Source organism: Brassica napus, chromosome C1 (genome assembly GCF_020379485.1).
Source record: "Brassica napus cultivar Da-Ae chromosome C1, Da-Ae, whole genome shotgun sequence".
NCBI lineage: Eukaryota > Viridiplantae > Streptophyta > Magnoliopsida > Brassicales > Brassicaceae > Brassica > Brassica napus.
In genome coordinates this window covers 882,744-903,635 of record NC_063444.1, presented here as the reverse complement: position 1 = coordinate 903,635, position 20,892 = coordinate 882,744, and the positions used below count along the sequence as shown (strand labels likewise).

Sequence of the window (20,892 nt, the reverse complement as noted above, 5' to 3'; positions counted from 1 at the left end):
TTCTAAACCGGCGCCAGAATAAACAGGTTGAATATGTTGGATTCAAATTCATCATCATTACTCTCATTGTGGTAATAATAATGCGAAGATGAAGCCATTCCAATGTTTTAAAAGATGAGAAGAAATTGTCAAAGAGAGGAGAAGTTGTGAAAATTTTTGTGTAACAATGTCTTATATTTATAGAAGTGTGTCTACCTTGTGATACTAGTCTTTGTACGACAAGTGAGGAGATGTATTTTGGAAAGTTTGTCACGAGAAGTGTATCTTGTGAATGTGTCTTCCAAAATTATTAGCATCTTGTGAAGTGTATTTTGGATATATGGTCACGAGAAGTGTATCATGTGATACTAGTCTTTTACGCTGTCGTGTTAGTAGCCTCTTGTCTTGTTATGTAAAATTATTAATATCTCGTGGTTGTTACAAAATATTACACAAGTCATTAAACAACATAACACACCAAATTTTAATTAAAACAGAAACTTTGATTCATGGTAAAACAGAAATAAACACAGCAAATTTTAATTAAAACAGAAACATAGCAAACACAGAAACAGAAACACATAAGAATTTAAATAAAAACAGCAACTTTCATTCATTAGATCGAAGGATACATCGTACTCACATAGAAAACAGAGACATTTAGACTTATTTCTAGCAAAGAAACATGGAAACAATTGATTCAAAGAAACAAAGAAACATGGGAACTTAGATCTTAACAAGCTAATCCTTAGAAATACAGCGCCAATAGCTTATTCTTGACAACTTCTTCAGCCTCAGTAAGTGGTTGATTCTTGGCTAGAAGTGTGTCAAGAATCGCAAGCTTTGTTAGTCTCTCCTTCATCAAGAGATCATCCTTCTTCATCTCCCAAATGGTCTGACACTCCTCCATAGACCTCACTGGCGCGGTATTCTTCCTTTTAGCTTTCGCCGCCTTGATACCTTCAGGACGGACCTCAGGATCACCTACGGGGCAGCTTGAAGCTTGGGAGCATGTCTCTTTTCGCTTTGAATTCCCACTAGGCTTAGGAGTGTTAAGGCTGAGCCATTTCTGCTCATACCTCAACACACACCAGGCATGGTCAAGCGTGAATTTTGTCTTCTGATCGGCGAAGTAGATGTCTTTGGCGAGCTTGAGAAGATCATTGTCATTCTGACCAGAACTCATCTGTCTCTCAGCTGCCGCGTATGCAGCACAGAATTTGTTCGTGTAGTCATTGATTTTGTGCCACCTCTGCTTACAATGGAGATGCTCTCGTGATTCACCACTCGCTTTAGCATGGGGACTTGACGCATAGAACTCACCAACTCGTTTCCAGAAAGTCCCTGATTTTTTATCAACTCCAACTACAGCATCCTTGGATGTGTTTAGCCACCCACTTATTAACACCTCATCATCGGCTGGAGTCCAGTTCTTTCGCTCCCTAGAGGCAACTGGTGGGTTTTCGGGTGCAACTGGAGCCTGTGGTGGTTGTGAACTAAAAGCTGGGATGTCTGATGCTCCAAACTGATGAGGAGAACCATAACTTTCATAAGGAAAGGTCGGCTGTTAAGAAAGCCGACGAAACTAGGACGAGGCTGACTAAATGGATTCAATGGATCACTTGAATCCATTGAGATTATACGAGACAGAAGAGAGGAAGAGAGGTTGCTGCGTTTCAATAAGTGAAAGATTGATGTGTTTTAATAGGTGAAAAGTGAGGATGTAATAAGTAACCTTCTTAAAGACCTAACCACAAACTACCAGGGTCTAATCAGAACTTATTACAGTAATAACAACAAAGCTCAACTTTAAGCTTTATCTTAACTGAACGAGAACAACAACAAACGAAACTATAAAGAAGACAGAAGACAGAAAACAACGAAACTATAGTAAACTTGTAAATTATCAGACATAGCTTCAGTTCTTAACCCATTGGTTCAGTTTAGAACCCTAATCAATTAACCCTAATCAATAAACACTAATCAACCGAGAAAGACAAACCTCGATTCGTTTCGATTCGGAGCACAACTGAGGCGAGATCCGTGTGGAGTGAGCGGGTCAAGACGGTTGTGGTCGAAATCGCCGTCCAGAGAAAGAGAATAGGGAGATGATGAGAAACGGCGCCGGAACTCGAGTTTCCCCTACAAATAAACATGCATAAACTAATCAAATCCAAATACGGTATAAACACAAACCCAGATCGATTATATAGTCTATACAATTCGAAAATCACAAAAGGGAGGTACGGGAAGGAACACGAACCTTCTGGGTGTTCGATTCGTCGGTTTTGGTACTCGATTAAACGAGAAAACAGAAAGGATTGCGACGACTTTCTTTCCTCCCGATATCGCCTTGTTGAGAAAGAGAGAAGAAGGAGACGAAGTGAATGAATCCCGACCAAACTCAGACTCTCTCTCTCCCCTTCGGTTTGCCTTTCCCGAGCTGCCACGTACTCCCAAGGACTTTGTTAAAAACTTCTTATTCTGAAAACGTTTATCCGATTTTACTTTATTTTTCATTTTCTTTTGGGCTAATATTGGATCGGGACTTGGGTTTAGATACGCCGATATTGGTGCTCTAACATCACCGTCAAGGATGGACACAAAGGTTCCGTAAAGTCATGGCTTAAAGGTCCAATGGGGTTAAATAATGTTCTAAAACACACGTTGTCTTTTTGAGTTCCACAACTTCTTTTGTCTCTATTCAAGGATGAGCCCAAAGATTAGTTGAAGTCACACGATTCAAGGTTGAAAAGGATAACCAAGAAATGGTTGATGTTATAACAACGATGCATTTGATGTTTTATGTTCCACCACAGATTTCATATCAATGCATTCGGAAGATGGCCCACAGGTTTTGTACTTATGTGATGTCAACTCACCGATTTAAGGTTGAAAAGAATAACCCACCGAGGGATGGGGAATCAAATACGAATGATAAGACACTACTAGATGTGGTGTAAACTATAACTTAATTTTATTAGCCTGGACCAGAGTCACCGGGCTCTTTTTTTTTTTTGCCATCTTATTTTATTAAAAGACCAAAGTCAACACAGAACAAATCCCACTCGATCCCAAAAGTAGAGATGAAGCGTGGGTTTTAGTCGGAGATTTTAATGAGTTACTTTCGAATGAGGATAAAAGTGGAGGAGCTGTGCGAGAGGAATCTTCTTTCTGGAATTTCAGAAGTATGGTCCAAAACTGCAAGTTAAGAGAGTTGAGACATACGGGGAACAGTCTCTCTTGGGTAGGTCGACGTGAAACAGGCTGGGTACAATGTCGTCTGGATAGAGGATTTGGGAATAGTGAATGGCTTTCATTATTTCCTCGTGCTAACGTGGAGTATTTGGATCTTTGGGCCTCAGATCATCGCCCTATTAGGGTCTGTTTCTCGCTGGAAAGGGATAATCCGATGAAGGGAAGGTTTTTCTTTGATAAAAGGATGTTGTCTAGAGAAGGATTTGAGGACATGGTTCGTATGAGTTGGGAAAGAGGCACAGGAGATCTCAGTAGCACTATGGATCGCATACGTCGTTGTCGGAGCTCAATTATGGGGTGGAAAAGGAGGTCTGATTTGAATTCTAGGGACCGCATTACTCGCTTGCGAGGTGCTCTGGAAGCAGAGGTGTCAAAACTATGTCCTTCCTACGGTACCATGGATCGTATAAAGAAGGAGCTTGCTGAGGCCTTACGTGAGGAAGAATTATTTTGGAGACAGAAGTGTAGGGAAGAATGGCTTAAGGCGGGGGATCGTAACACGAAGTACTTCCATAACTGTGTTAAAGGAAGAAGAATTCAAAACCGTATCTTAATGTTGCTTGATGATCTTGGTCAGGAGCATTTCTCTGAAGGGGCCAAAGGAAATCTTGCAGTGGAGTTCTTTCGTGACCTGTTTACGAGTTCAAATCCAGTTGATCTTGAATCTTTGTTTCTTGGGTTTCAAAGCAGAGTTACCGGTGAGATGAATCAGCTCCTAACACGTCAGGTTTCCAGCGAAGAGATCAGGAAAGCAGCCTTTGATGTTAAAGGTAGCAGTGCTCCAGGCGAAGACGGATTGAATGGCATCTTCTACCAGAGATTTTGGCACATTGTTGGGCCGGGTCTCGTAGCTGAGATTCAGAATTTTTTTCAGACGTCGATCATGCCAGAGGGTTGGAATCACACGCAGATCAGTCTTTTGCCAAAAATTACTAACCCAAGCCGTATGCAGGACATGAGGCCGATCAGCTTGTGCTCTGTTCAGTACAAAATCATTTCAAAAATATTGTGCAATTGCTTGAAACTGATTCTCCCGGACATTATCTCAGAAACTCAAGGAGCCTTTGTATCTGGACGCATTATCTCTGATAATATCCTCATCGCCCATGAGATGATACACGGCTTGCGTACAAACACTAAGGTGGCGGAGGGATGGATGGCAATAAAAATAGACATGTCGAAAGCATACGATAGGGTCGAATGGTCCTTTCTTGAGGTTCTGCTTGAGCGTATGGGATTTGACCGAATCTGGATCCGGTGGATTATGGAATGTGTAAGTTCAGTCTCCTTCTCAGTGTTACTGAATGGCAATTCACACGGACACATCAAACCGGAGAGAGGGATTAGACAGGGAGATCCTCTGTCTCCATTTCTCTTTATTATTTGTGCTGAGGCCTTGGTTAGTTGTCTCAACTCATCTGAAACCGTTGGTCGTCTCCATGGTATCAAGCTTACTGAAGCGTGCCCATCAGTTCATCATTTGCTGTTCGCTGATGACAGCTTATTACTGTGTAAAGCCAACGCTGAAGAGGCCAAAGAAATTCTGGATTGTATTAAATTATACGGTGATGCGTCAGGCCAACGTGTTAACCAGTTGAAGTCCTCTGTAATTTTTGGTTCTCTTGTGCCGCAAGATACAAAAACAGAGGTGAAGTTGATTCTTGGAATTGATACAGAAGGAGGCGAGGGGTCCTATCTTGGTTTGCCGGAATGTTTTAGCGGCTCAAAGAGGAAACTTCTGAGCTTTATTTGTGAAAAACTCCATGGCCGGCTACAAGGTTGGTCTTCTAAATCTCTTTCTCAGGGTGGGAAGGAGATAATGTTGAAATCTGTTGCAATGGCTCTCCCAGTCTTTGCTATGTCATGTTTCAAACTTCCGAAAGATGTTTGCGAAAAGCTTACAAGTGCTATGATTGAGTTTTGGTGGAGCAGTGGTAACAACAAGAAGAAAATCTCTTGGGTAGCCTGGAAAAAACTCTGTACGGAGAAAGAACTTGGTGGTATGGGTTTCAAAGACATTGAGAAGTTTAATCAATCTCTCTTGGCTAAGCAAGCTTGGAGAATATGGTCATCACCAAACTCTCTCCTGGCCCGTCTTCTGAAGCATCGTTATTTCCAGCAGTCTGAGTTTCTGGAGGTTGGCATGGGAGTGCGGCCATCGTATGCTTGGCGCAGTATAATGCATGGACGTGAGTTATTAAAGGAGGTTTTGTTTCACAGGGTTGGTGATGGAAGGAACAGAAAAGTGTGGCTAGACAATTGGTTGTTGGACTTGGTTCCTAGACCTCCATGTTATCGCCAGAATGGAGTGGTGGATCTCACGTTATCAGTGAATGATCTATTGATACCACAAACGAGCTCTTGGAATGTGCAGTTGGTCCATCAATTGATTGCAGAAGAAGATGTTGAGTTGGTTCTAAATACGAGTATCCTTATGTCCAGAGGGGATTCTGTCATTTGGGGCCTCTCAAAGAACGGACGCTATGACTCTCGGAGTGGCTATAAATTTCTGGAATCTCTTAGCAATATCAGGTCAGGAGCTCCTGTCACTATTCCTCCTATTGAAAAACAACTGTGGTCCAAACTCTGGAAGACCAAAAACTCACCTAAACTTCGTCACTTTCTCTGGCGTGTGGTTTCTGGTGCTTTGGCTGTGAAAGCTCAGCTTCAGACTCGAGGCATTCCGGTTGATAACACTTGTCATGTATGTCACCAAGGTCAAGAGACTATATGTCATATGCTTTTTCAATGTCAAGCAGCCAAAGAAGTATGGGAATTATCGCAAGTTCCCGTCCCTCCTGCGGGTTGGTCGTCCAATTCAGTGTTCTTGAACATACATCATCTCATATCTTGCAGTCAGAGACAGACCATAGGTGGTTTGGTTCGTCTGGCTTTTCCCTGGGTGTTGTGGCACATTTGGAAAGCAAGAAATAAGCTCTGTTTTGAACAAGTACAGTCGTCAGCGCTTGAGATTATCACCAAGGCGAGAGAAGAAGCTACTATTTGGCTGAATTTACAGGATTTGCTTCCAGAGTGCCTAAAGCCTTCACCCATTGGCCCGGGAGACACAATTACTTGGTTACGTCCTCAAGGTTCATTCCTGAAATGTAACATCGGGTCATCTTGGGCGGCTCCTTCTTCTGTTAGCGGTGCAAGCTGGATCATTCGGAACACAAGGGGCAAGGTTTTATTTCATAGTAGAAGGTCCTTTAGTGAAGTTGTTTCAAAGGCTCATGCTTCCCTTTTGGCCTTGTCTTGGGCATCAACAGCAGTCCAGGATCTCAAGCTCAAGGATATAGTTTTTGAATTCTCCTCGCAGGAAGCTGCAAATGCTCTTAATAACCCGGTAGAGTTCCCATCCTACTACTATATGTGCTATGATGTTTTCAAAAATATCTACTCGGTGCCAAAGAGTAGTTTATCTCTGGTGTCTGACACCTGCAACCAGGCAGCCGCTGCTATTGCTGATAGTGTTACCAGGGATCATCGGGTTCAGTCGTATGTCGTTGCGGGTGGCCTCCCTTGGTTGTCTGATTTACTAATTAGAGAGGCATCTACTTGTTGATCTATTTGGCCTTTTTAGCTGCCTTCTGCGTTAGCTTGAGTTTCAAGGCGAGGTTCTGTTCTCTGCCGACTGTTTGGGTGTTTCCTTTTGGGGCCTATTGGTTTCCATTTTATTTGTTTTAAGTGTGGCATTGTTTTGGCCATAAACTCTTGAGATGAAACTCGTTTGAATTTCTAATGACAAAAAAAAAAAACAAATCCCACTCAAAAAACATACAAAAGATACAAAGCTTAAACTGTATGACAAAGTTAAAGAGATAACAGTTGGGCTTCGAAGCCCAGTTACACTAAACCGTAATCAAACATCAACACTCGACAAACATACGTCGAGATTTTTATCAAGAATATGACACGTGGTTAGCCCTCAACCAAACGAGGTACACGCGTCACCCATGCCTTCCACCTTCCTCACCCTAGAGAGCACGCCAGAGAAACTAAAAGGCGCCGGAAAACTCACCGGAAACTCGAAACTACATCACAACCCTTCGGTGCTTGGAATCCTTAAGCAGAGAGCATCATCGATCTGTTCGAGATTTCATCCACAGCCTCCAAGCCACCGGATCCGAGATTAAAACCAGAGCCACAGATTAAAGGAATCAAGCAAAGACCGATTAAACCCAAAAATAAAACCACCACCACCAACAAAAAACTAAGTGCCGACAAACCATCACCGAAGAAGAAAGTGTGGTCTCTGGAGTCAAAGCCGCCGGACACGCAACGCCGCCGGAGCCGTCTATGCCGGGGAGAGAACGCAAGAATCGAAAATTGAGCATCGCCGTAAAACACTTTTTCCCGACCGACAGTGGTACAGAGAAACCACACCGCCGGTCAGAGATCGTTTTCCAAAAATCTTTTCTATAGAGAGGTTGGAGGATTTTTCTCTCTCTTTATTCTTTTAGCAGAGTCACCAGTCTCTAATACTACAGGATGTGGTGAAAACTCATCTTATCATATAATCATAATGTTAACTATTGATGTATGAGTTGTATAACTTTTTATTTTTATACCTCTCTCAACACCTCGAAAGTGGGATCATCGATTTTCTGATAAAATATACTGATGTACGAGTTGTTTAGTATCGTTTTCGCGACTTCTGATTTGATAGAATCAAAATCGTACTTTGTTTATCAATTTTTTAACAACCTCGCAGCTTGCAGATTGCAGATTGCAGCTTGCTGGGATCACTTTGCGTGATCGACTAGTCCACCGGGCCGAAGCCCAAGCCATTACAGGATTTTTAAGCGTCCACTTAAGGGCCCCTGGTTACGCGAAGTGGTCTGGAGGGCGGGAGGCAGCCCATGTAAATACCCCCCGTGGCCGGGGCTCGAAGTCGGGTGGCGGGCACCTCAGCCGAGGTTCCTTTACCACCAGGCTACGAGGCCCGGTTAGCTTGCTGGGATTTAATATCAACTTTTGATAAAATATTCGTAAATTCCCTCGTTTGATGAACTGATTTATGACCTCTTTTGTCTTTTAGTTAGTTTGGCACGTTATAACTTGTGACAAAACAAACAAAGAACTACATTTCAACTAGTCACTTGCGCTGCGTCTTATTAAACAGAACTATTATATATAAACTATTTTCCATTTAGTTTATCGAATATATGTTTATAATGAATTACACTTGATCAAAAGTTAACGTACGCAGTCTTCTTCACCGAAGCTTGATTTCGTTTTCCTGCAAAGAGTTGAAAATGGTTTAGTGGATCATCTTGTCATATAAAAAAACAGTTTCACTGAATAAAACAATCGTAAACTAATCTCCATGTTAATAGCAACATTGACAAAAGTTAATCAGCAACGGCATTATAACAAATAACTACCACATTAATAGCAACATTGACCAAAGTTAATCAGCGTTTCCAGCTTGCATGGGTTCGATATTTCCCATGTGAAAGGTTAAAAAGTGTTGAGCTTAATTAGCAGTTCTAAATATAACTTACAAAGGAGAATAAAAAATATATAGATCATAATTTCTGTCTTGTTTCTCAGAATATACATGTGCTGATCTGCACTAGCCTAATGTGCACGACATGCATTCGACGAACCTAAAATATTTTTTCACTTCACTCATTGACGTTGGCACGTTATATAACTATGACCTTGACAGCACAGAAACATGCCAAATTCAGTTATTATATTCCATGTATATACTATATACTAAAGAAGAAGAAACATAAATAAGAGTATTAATCATCAAATACTCGTGTCATATTTGCCCTTTTTAACATATTTTATACCGCTGTCACATAATGACGTATATCCATAGTCATCGTCGACTACTAGAACCTGCTCAACACTTTTTATTGTTGGACGAATATTTTTAACATCTATCTTATTAAAGACTTGACTCCATACTTATTTATTTTGGGGTGATGATTATTTATACCATACTTTAAGACTTTTTTTTTTTTTCCATCTAAGATTTTATTGATTATATAATAGGAACTTTGTAAGCCCATTACAAAAGGCATTGAAGCCTAACACGGCAAACATTAGAAGGTCCAACAACAACCCATTAAACAAACTCCCTTACACAAAAGAAGGAAGCAGTGACGACGCAACCACGTGTTCTAATTAGGTTAAAAGAGAACCACGTGATTGAAGACCAACACCATCATCCTCACCGACATACAAATCGTCGCCGACACAAGGAAACCACCAGCCTCACCGGGACCAAACCTCGTGATCACAGACACCACATCTTCACGGCGTACACCATCCTCGCCAGATTACTAACCCTCGGAGAGATTCAATCAACCTATGTTGAGATCTCATCCAAGCCTCACCCACACAGAAGAAACAACACATACATCGGAGTACCCAGCGGAGAGCGTCACTCAACCATCATCGAGATCTCGTCCGCAACAACCCTTCATAACCCAAGAAAACTAAAGCTTTCCACCGAACGGAAACGCCTGAGAAAATTGATTACATCCGGAATCTAGATATATAAAGCCGCCGTCTTCACCTAAGGAAAGTGTGACGCGGAGGTAAGCCGACCGCCCATCACCGGAGAAGAAGGCAAGGACGCCGGAGTCAAAAGCCAGACGACCACCATCTGTAGGGTGCGACGCTGGAGGCAGAGCCGGTCGGATTACACCGAAACCGGAGAAGGGCAAAAAGCGAACCGGAGATCCGACCGACGTCGAGGCTAAAGGAGCCCTCCGACGTCGCTCAGATTACACAGATTATACTCGAAAGTTGTTTGTACTGAGAAGTTGGAGGAAACGATGAGAGAGATTGATATACCATACTTTAAGACTTGACTCCATAGAGCGCATTTGATGAAAGGGTTTTCTGTAAAAAAAAAATCATCAATGTGGATTTTTTTTGCAATTTAATTTTGCGAAGTCCAAAACCCACGGGTCAAACCACGAAGTCGCAGTCAACCCGTAATAAAAGACATCTGTATAGTGATGATGTGGCGAGTGTTAACTATTTAACAGAGATGAAAACTACGTCGTTTTGATTTTTTTTTAAACAAAAAAATTGTATCCAAAACCGATCGAAGCTCGAATCGCTTGCTGATTTCGTAAGTACCAAGCCATTTCGGCCACGTTCATTTTTAATTTAACTCGACCTTATAATCCTTCATCTTCTACACCTTCATACCCATCTCCTTCCCGATCCCTTCAATTATCGCCATTATCTCTGACGCAGTCTTCGTGAACATAGATCTCACCTTCCACTTCCTCTAAAACGAACTCGACAAATCAAACCCCGACGACAACGACGAGATGAATTCAAATTCGTTAAAGAGTTTTGGCAATACCAGAATACCTTTTCTTCCTCGCCATTGTTTACAGACGAGCTAATCATAGTGATGGTAGCCTTGAAGATTTTCCGTAACCACATCAAACATAAAAATTAAGAAGAAGAAACAATCAAACGGATCAAATTTCCATGTGAGGAAGAAGAGCCTAACTAGTGTTATAAATGAACGTGTTGGCTAGGCGGCCGAAATGGTTTGGTACTTATGGAATTAGGGAGATTCCGTGAGTTTTGGACTTCGCGGATTAAGCTTCGTATCTTTTTGGATACAATTTTTTTGTTTAAAAAAAATTCAAAACGACGTAGTTTTCATCTCTGTTAAATAGTTAATACTCACCACATCATCACTACACACAGATGTTTTATATTGCGGGTTGACTGCGACTTCATAGTTTGATCCGTCGGTTTTGGACTTTGCGGATTAAATTGGAAAAAAAAAACCACATTGAGAGTTGTTAACGTTGCACGTTGTAATTATGACAGTGTCAATGACAGCAAACAATATCGAAAAGAAAAAAGAGAATTTAGGAGCCATATACACGCTTTTGATGATAATTAGAGATCTACCCGTGGCATTATACACTTTTTCAAAATTTCCTCAATATCCCTATACTTCTAATCTTGTAGACTCTCTCCAAATATTCTCCTAAGATATGATGTCAGAAAATTTAGACTGTGGGACCACTTGTTTAATCTATTAACTTAGTCAATTATCCTAATTTACATTATATTTTTTCTATCTAGCAATTTGCAAGAACGTGAAATAAGAACATGTCTGTCAATTGTGACGACGATTACATACATGGAGATCAACATTCATCAACGTCTCCGACACCATCTTTCCACCGCCAATCTGAGAGTTTTTACACTGCAAAGCCACTGTAACTTTTGACAAATCCACCGCATCTGCTCTGGATAAACTCTTATTCAAAGGTCAACTCTTCCGTCTCCATCTCTTTTGAGTGACTCGTTTCCTTATTACACGAGTTGGTTAAACATAACTCAGATATTTCTACCTCATTGACATCTTGTAGTGGTTATTGTCGCATATCATTGTTTGTAATTTATGAAGGATATCATATGAGTTAACCCCTTCATACATATTTTAATGTTTGATTTGATGCTACAAATAGGTACCATTTGCTGATACTTGTTTGGTTAGTTTCTACGAAATAAATTTGTGGTTAATCGATAAAATGGCTAGAAAGGTGTTACATGATAGCTGTTGTTAGTTGTCACATGGTGTGCTACCTGTTACAAAATATATTGCCATTAGCTGGTACATGTTAGATTAGATGTTACAAAACATGTTGCCGCTGATGGTTAGTGGTTGTAAAATATCGTAAATAATTGTTGTAAATGATACAGAAGTTGTTAACAACTACAAAATAGGTTAGAGACAATAATAAATGTTTTGTTAGAATGCACGTATAAAGAACTACGAGAATGGACGAATATGCTATCAGGTTAGTTCAAATCCTTGTTTTCCTTTTGTGACGATTCACACTCTCTCGCTTCTATATGACTAACTTTGTTCTCAGTCACTATCCATTTGTCAATTTTCCAGGTATAGAGGACCAGTGCGGTGGTCGAAAAAGACAACAAATATGAGAGGAATGTGTGAGCCACGCCACATATTATAGAGATGCATGGTAATATCAGACACATCGTTCCGCTTTCGCCAATCTAGAACATGGTGGCTAACGTGGAGGCATCGCAATACCATTAATGTTAACTGGCACTTTTTTAGTTATCCAATTTAATGTTTTAGATGATATTATTTCATGTTCGTCTAAATCGATCAATGTAATGTATTTTTAACACAAGAATTAGAGATTACACAAAAATAATACATTTAACCACACATTTACCTAGTAAAGGAAAATATTAAACCAATTTTCTTGCATTTCCAATTTCGTCAGTATATACTAAACATTTAGCAACTATTTAACGAATTAACAGCTAAGATTATGTCTCATTTACATGTTATCAATATAACATATACTTTACTTTTTATCTTAACCACTAACTAAAATTGTATATAACCGTTGAAATTTTCTATATTTGTATATTGTTTTTAATAAGACTCGATTTGTTGACAAAAGAACTTGATCTATGTTGCATTATTAACATATAATATGAATAGTTAACATCTAACAATTATATTTACTAATACACTATGAACTACAATCACTAATTCTCACACTTTTCCCTCCTCTCCATTTTCACTAATGTTCGAATAATAGTTAAGAAAATTGTTAACCACTAAGAACATAAATATGATGAAATTAGATCATTTGCAAGTTCATTACATCTAACATTGTATGTCATCAACACAAACACGCAAGGACTCTAGTCACTACTGATCCAATTAGCAGCTAAGATCACATGATAACTATTAAAACTGTTAAACTATAAGTTTAAACATAGATGATAATATGTTATGGTAGACATCCAATAAGTAAACTTTGTTGTTATCGCATGTTAAATACACTGGTTCACAAGACATACGAGAATTCCTCGTGCTTTGTTGAATCTCACAATCTAATTAGTTGTCTTTCCACTTATTTTGATCTCATTGCTAATGAACCGCCACCATGAACATAGCTGGGGCATGAAGAAATTGATGAGTTTATTATGACGTCATACTAAGATTCATCGTTAAATCTCTACAAAAAAAAAGAGATTATTACAAAAAGTTGTCAATACACAAAGAAGAAAATGAGTAACAAATATGTTCTTGAAAAGATGAAGAGAAGGACAAAGATAATGAACATCGACAAAAATGGAGGAAAGAGATGATAAAGAACTAATTATTAAAGAGATAAAAAAAAATTTGTGGTTTAGAATCACCTATTCTTAGCTAGTGCACAGAAAGTTACAGACACCTATTTAGCTGCACACTTACCCCAGAACAGTAACCTACGCTTGTCCTTGGAGAGATCAAACCAAATCCAATAATAGTCTTTTTTCTGCCTTACGTGTCTTTCTTCTAGGGGTAAAATAGTCAAGTAGTACACAATTGTGTACGGTGGAAGAGGGTTTTTTTATGGGTTTGAGTAGTTTCTAAATTTCTGCTCCAATATGGTATATTCAGCCAATAATCTTAAGAAAAAAATACACTAAACAATGACTTAATTTTATTTTATTTCTCTTTTTTGTTGTCACTGATTTTTTCTCTCTCTATATAAACAAAACAAACCATAAGCTATAATCCACCACAGAATAGAGAAACACACAAAAACACTCTGAAAACTAGCCAAAGAAAGAGAACAAAAATGTTCTACTTCATCCTCCTCCCTCTCCTCCTCTTCTTGGCTTACAAGTTCCTCTTCTCCAAAACGGAGCGTTTTAACCTCCCCCCTGGACCACCGTCACGTCCTTTCGTTGGCCATCTCCACCTCATGAAACCACCCATCCACCGTCTCCTCCAACGCTACTCCGACAAATACGGTCCAATCTTCTCCCTCCGTTTCGGCTCCCGCCGCGTCGTGGTGATCACTTCACCTTCACTCGCCCAAGAAGCCTTCACCGGCCAAAACGACCTCATCCTCTCGAGCCGCCCGCTCCAGCTCACGGCCAAATACGTCGCCTACAACCACACAACCGTCGGCACCGCTCCTTACGGCGACCACTGGCGTAACCTCCGCCGCATCTGCGCCAACGAAATCCTCTCCAACAACCGCATCACCAACTTCCTCCACATCCGCAAAGACGAAATCCGCCGCATGCTCACGCGCCTCTCGCGTGCCACGACACACTCCGACGACGCGAGCCGCTTCACTCACGTGGAGCTGGAGCCGCTTCTCTCGGATCTAACGTTCAACAACATCGTTAGGATGGTCACGGGGAAGACGTATTACGGAGATGACGTGTACAACAAGGAAGAAGCGGAGCTTTTCAAGAAGTTAGTTTACGACATCGCCGTGTACAGCGGCGCGAATCACACGGCGGATTACTTGCCGGTGCTGAAACTGTTCGGAAACAAGTTCGAGAAGGAAGTCAAAGCTCTCGGAAAATCCATGGACGATATCTTGCAGCGTTTGCTCGATGAGTGTAGGAGAGACAAAGATGGTAACACAATGGTCAACCACTTGCTTTCATTACAACAACAAGAGCCTGATTATTACACTGACGTCATCATCAAAGGACTAATGATGGTATAGAAATTCAAACTTTCGATCTAATTAAAAACATTTAAAGTTGAGAGATAATTAAATCTTTTTTGTGGTTTTCGAAAACGTACGTTACAGATTATAACAACATATAAAATTCTAAATAATAAAATCAAATTATACTACCTTTATAAATAATAAATTATATTTTATTTTTTATTACAAATTATAAATAATTAATTATGTATTACAGTATTATTATTTATTTATTTTGTCAACAAATCAAACTTTATTAATGATGTCTGATGTAATCATTACAAAGCATATTGGTTAACCAATGCGGAATAAATGTTAACCAATACATAATATAAATTACTCCCTTTGTTTCAAAATACTTGATGTTTTCGGTATATGCACAAGAATTAAGGTATACACTTTTTCCTAAAAAGTAACATTGAAAATATAAACCAAAATTAATTCAGTCAATCCTTAAAGATAAATATAAAACATCATCGGTCACACACTTTTCAATAAAACTAAGATTAATATAAAAATTCAAAACATCATCTATTTTGAAACATCAAAAACTTTCAAAAACATCATATATTTTGAAACCGAGGGAGTATGTATTATTTATATTATAACATTTTAAATAAAATATTATTTATTAGAATTTATAAATAATAAATTATGTACTATTTATATTATAACATTTTTAAAAGAAACAGTTTATAAGGTAGGTTGATAAAATAAAACAGTTTATAAGAGCATCTTTATAGGTTGAGTCTCTTAACGTAATACTTTCTCTGTTTCATAATACTTGATGTTTTGCCTTAGTGCACAAAGATTAAGAAAACTACATTTTTCTAAAAAAATTATTTTAAAGATATAATTTTAAAATCTGTTAACCAATTATAAAAAAAACTGTAAAATCTAATTGGTTGAACAGTTTCCAATAAAGTTAAAGTTAACCTTAAAATCTCAAAACTTCATGTAAATTGAAACAAATTAATCTTTCTAAAACATCATCTATATTGAAACGGAGGGAGTATAAGATACGGTATCTTAACTTTTAACTAAAAAAACTAAGAAATGTTTCTTATATCTCTTATTTTAGATATAACTCTAAGGTAATTATAAAAATTTAAGAACACTGCTAATTTGTGATAACACACAGGCGATAAGGGGCGGAGGCAGCTTAGTGGGTGGGGGGTCAGCTGACCCCACTTCTTTTTTGTAAAAAAAAATTTTATATAAAATTTGTATAATTTTTGTATTGACCCCATTTATAAAATAAATTTGACCCCACAAAAATAAGTACAAAACATTAAAGACAAAATATAATTACAACTAATATTTTTTTATTTTTAAAACTTTAGATTTATATTAGTTTTAATCTTATTTTTCTATAATTACAAAAATTTAGTAAATCACTAAACATATTTTGTAATTTTAAACATTGTTAATGTTAGTTTATAGAAACATTAAAAATAAACAAACTTAAAAATAATGTTTTAAGCTATAAATGAGCGTCGAATACATTTGTAGTTTTTTTTTGAGTAATACATGACTAGTATTTTGGTTGTTTAACATTATGCATGCTTTTGATTTTTTTTTGACCTCAGTACAAAATTTTTTTGGCTCTGCCGCTGCAGGCGATGATGCTCGCCGGAACCGAGACCTCCGCCGTAACCTTAGAATGGGCCATGACGAGCTTAGTGAAACATCCCGAAGTGTTGGAGAAGGCAAGATCAGAGATCGATGAGAAGATCGGAAAAGACCGTCTCATCGACGAACCAGACGTCGCCGTCCTTCCATACCTCCAAAACGTCGTCTCGGAGACATTCCGGTTATTCCCGGTGGCGCCATTCCTTATCCCTAGAAGACCTACGGAGGACATGAAGATAGGCGGTTACGACGTGCCACGCGACACGACAGTGTTGGTTAACGCTTGGGCTATACAGAGAGATCCAGAGTTCTGGGACGAACCGGAGAGGTTTAACCCCGATCGGTTTGACAACGGATGCGGCAGCGAGTACTATGCTTATAAGCTGATGCCGTTTGGAAACGGTCGGAGGATTTGTCCCGGTGCAGGACTAGGGAGGAGGATCGTGACGTTGGCGCTAGGATCGTTAATTCAATGTTTTGATTGGGAGAGTGTGAAAGGCGAAGAGATTGATATGTCGGAGAGTGCTGGGTTGGGTATGCGCAAAATGGATCCTTTACGTGCTATGTGTAGGCCCAGGCCTATTATGTCTAAACTTCTAATCTAGTTAGAAGTCTATGTTAAAAGAAAAATAATAATGAAATGACTATTGGAAGGGATTATTATTATTTTTGATTGATTTTTAATGTCTACTTTGTCAAAAAAAAAAACGTTTCGAGTCATTTTAAGGTACTGATCATAATTCGAAATTAGGAAATTTTCATAAAAGACAGATTCGAATTATACTAAAATTATATTTTCAATAATATAGTTAGGGTAGAATGTACTTTTGCAACTGAACAAATGTACAATACATAAGTTATAGATTTATTGATATATTACAGACGATCTCAACATTATTCGACATTATGGTATGAATAAAATAAAATTTATCCACTTGGCGAAATCTCCACATCAGTTTGAAGCAGGCAATTAGAAGCATCAAAGGCTTCATTTTGAGCTTCCAAGCATTTCTGAAATAAAGAGAAGAATAAAACTGTCAAGATATAGATGGTGTATTCACATTTAAAAAAAAAGCAATACCAAAACTTTTTTTTTTTTGGCTTAACAATGTTACTAAAACTTAAGTTTAAGACCCATTTTTGTATTATAATCAATTTACCTTCCGAGATCGAACTTTATCCAACGTCTCCTCGAGTATTTTCTCTTGATACTCAATGTCATCTCTTGTTGCCCACTGATTTGGATGTTTTAAAAAGTACCTTAATTTGAAAATAAAATAGAATAAATAGCATTAAAGATATACAAATGAACGATACCGGTATGTTTTTAAAATATGTACTAATCATATGTATACAATAAGATGAATACCCTAACTGTTGTTCCACTTTCGCCATTTCGGCTTTGCATTTGAAGATTTCGTCTTCGATCTCCTGTTTAGAGAGAATTGAATGGTTAAACTATAAACGAATTAAATAAAACCATGCATAAAGTGGATTCCTATATATAAAGTAATTCCAAATAATTAGAAAAACGTCTATCCACATACCTTTGATCGAGCTTGAGAAAGAATCCCATCGCCAAAATTTTCTCTGGGCCTATTAAAATAGAATTAAACATACTTACTTGTCATAAAATACTACAATATAAGTGAAGTATAAAGCAAAGAATTATATAATTTAAATAGAATCGATTTAAAGTGAATTCATTATAACCTCACGATCGATTCAGGATATTGTGATTCTATACGCATGATATCTATCCACCGTCGTATAAACTATATCCCCATATCAATAAGAAAAAGATCCAAATTAGATATAATGATAAGGATATTTTAATGTCCAAAATAATTATGTAATTGGCTTGGTTATTATGAGGATACTTACCGCTTCCTCTTGGACTTGGAGTCTGTTAGTTGAACCGACCAGTTACAATTCCAATAGGCCATGCACATATAGATGTTTATTAAGTTAGCATAATAAAACTGGCTATTGTTGTAAGTTCCTTGATGCATTAACACAACAAATTTACCTTGGACGTATGGGCACATCCACATACTTCTTTATAGTCTCTTCCATCCTATTATATATTTAACAACATATTAAAATTGATTCGGAAGAAAAATTAAAAGAATAGGGATGATTTGATATCAAAAACCCACTTTTGATGAAATAGTAAATATAAGAATTACAAGACTATAAATGAGATTTAAACAAAGTTTTGACAAGGAAACAATACCTTGTTTTCGTATCAAACATGAAAAGTTTACCAGAAGGTGAGAAAAAAATGAGAACCATTTGAACATCACAGAGAATAAAGAGTTCATAAGCTTTTTTCAGAAGCCCGCTTTTTCTTTTCGCAAATGCAATATTTCTTTGTTGTCTATCCACTATTTTTCTCATCTGTATTTTCACTCTCCCCATTTTTTTCTTTAGGTTTCACCTTATTTCTACAATGTTTTTCTTCACTTGTTCATTTCCAGTTGCGTTTATAATAGTATTTATATAGTTCTGAGAAGGCTTAATATGTCCAAAAGCTTGTAGATTTTAGCAGTAACTTGTATTTAATAATATTATTAAATTTTAATAAATTAAATTTAGATAAGGTTACTAAATTTTTTTTTTAATCCATCTCTTATCCACCACGTCATAAGCAGTGAATCTAGAAAATATAATGAATGGAGGCAAAAACAGTGAAAAAAGATATAGGGTTGTTTGAACCTTAGTTTAGTGGGTGCAAATAAAAGAATTTAACCAACTAAATTGTAAAATATATATAAATTCTGGTGTATATAATTTTAGTTGTAATTTTTATTGGGGGCGGCTGCACCCTTCTTGTTCCACCTAGATCCGCCATTGGTCATAATTAATAGAGGGGTGATTGGTTCAAAGGCAATACAGATTTTATCATTGTTGTAAAATTAAAATGTATATGGTAATTGTGGATAGATTAAAATCAATTTATAAATAGTCACTATTAATTATCTGCTGTATATTTATTATATATAAATTATAAAATATATTATATACTAAACAAGTAACTTATGATATAAGCAAGAAAATTCCATATAAATATCCAAATTAACTTTTATGAACTTTTTTAATATCCAAACTTTTTAAATACCTAATTTAATATATACAGAATAATTATTTTATTCCATTTAAATACACCAAATTTCAAAACCATGCTCATACCAAACTATATTCACGCTAATCAAGAATCTTAATAAATTTCAAAAGAAATTAAAAAATCTTCAAAATTCAAAAACAAATCTTAAAAAGTTTTAATTTTATTTTAATCTTCATGAAAGTAACTAAATTATAGATTAAAATTTTAAATTTAGAAATAAACTTAATTTTAATTGAAAAATAAATAAGTTATATTTAATTTTCAGAAAACAAACTAAATTTGATATTAAACCTAAAAATAGGATAATAATTTTTTAATTTCTTTTCAAAATTTAGTTACTTTTATTCTTGAAACTTAGAATAAAATAGATTTTTTAAAAAGATTTATCATATCATGAAAATAATGTAATTATCATCTGTAAACTTTTGTTCATCCAGAAAGATGCCAAAGAAAAAGTGGTTCATCCACTTATCAACAGACTTTCATCATTTATCATTGATATTTAACTATATATCTTTTTGCAATTGTTCTTATATAAAACGCAACATATATCAGATGAAAAAGAGAAAAAAATAAAATTGTAACGTCTCGAGTTGTGATATATTGAAATGCTTAAAATAATTGATTTGGCTAACTATGTTACCAAAGTTGACTTATTTTTTCCGTCACACATCCGTTTAGAACTCCAAGGTTAAGCGTGTTTGGGCTGACGTAGTGAAAGAATGGGTGACATATCGGTAAGTAATCCGCGAGACCATGCGAGTGAGGCCAAAACACAGGGAAATGTCAGGTGGTGATTGTAGGGTCAGTAAACAAGACTTTTGGGCCTTGGATAAATTAACATACCTCCGTCGGACAGGATGGGCCCACGGCCGAGTGAGCGGGTGTGGGTGGCCCATTAGTCGTGGACGGTCGGAGTGTTACAAGTGGTATCAGAGCTAGTTAGCCATCTCGGTTCTGACCCGAAAGGCGTCTTGAAACCTGTCGTGGGGCGCAACGAGAGCGTTGCGTTCTTTGAGAGGGGGTGAATTGTAACATTTCCAACTATGATATATGGAAAATGCTTAAAAGAATTGATTTGGCTATCTCTGTTACCAAAGTTGACTTATCTTTTTCGTCACACATCCGTTTAGAATTCTAGAGTTAAGTGTGCTTGGGTAGTGAAATGATGTGTGACCTATCTGGAAGTGATTCGCGATACCGTGCGAGTGATGTCAAAACACGAGGAAATGTCGGATGGTGATTGCAGGGTCAGTAAACAAGACTTCTGGGTCTTGAAAAGATTAACGCACCTCCCGTCGGACATATTGAGACCCACGGACCGAGTGAGCAGACGTGGATAGCCCATTAGCATGGGCGGTCTGAGTGTTACAAAAATAGTATTGGAAGATAGCATATATATATTAC

General features: G+C 37.6%; 2 protein-coding genes across 2 annotated transcripts; one reads left to right on the top strand and one right to left on the bottom strand.

Annotated features, from left to right (window-relative positions):
- Positions 1–13,787: 13,787 nt before the first annotated feature.
- LOC106426780 (cytochrome P450 81F1-like) lies at positions 13,788–17,042 on the top strand. Its single transcript, XM_048745012.1, has 2 exons — positions 13,788–14,735; positions 16,346–17,042. The coding sequence occupies exons 1-2, from the start codon at positions 13,854–13,856 to the stop codon at positions 16,961–16,963; spliced, it is 1,500 nt and encodes a 499-aa protein (XP_048600969.1). The 5' UTR covers positions 13,788–13,853; the 3' UTR covers positions 16,964–17,042.
- A 115-nt stretch (positions 17,043–17,157) lies between these two features.
- LOC106353585 (agamous-like MADS-box protein AGL66) lies at positions 17,158–19,602 on the bottom strand. Its single transcript, XM_048745013.1, has 8 exons — positions 18,595–19,602; positions 18,388–18,435; positions 18,243–18,264; positions 18,072–18,133; positions 17,906–17,954; positions 17,728–17,789; positions 17,519–17,618; positions 17,158–17,369 (listed from the first exon to the last, which is right to left on the bottom strand). The coding sequence occupies exons 1-8, from the start codon at positions 18,777–18,779 to the stop codon at positions 17,286–17,288; spliced, it is 612 nt and encodes a 203-aa protein (XP_048600970.1). The 5' UTR covers positions 18,780–19,602; the 3' UTR covers positions 17,158–17,285.
- Positions 19,603–20,892: the final 1,290 nt, after the last annotated feature.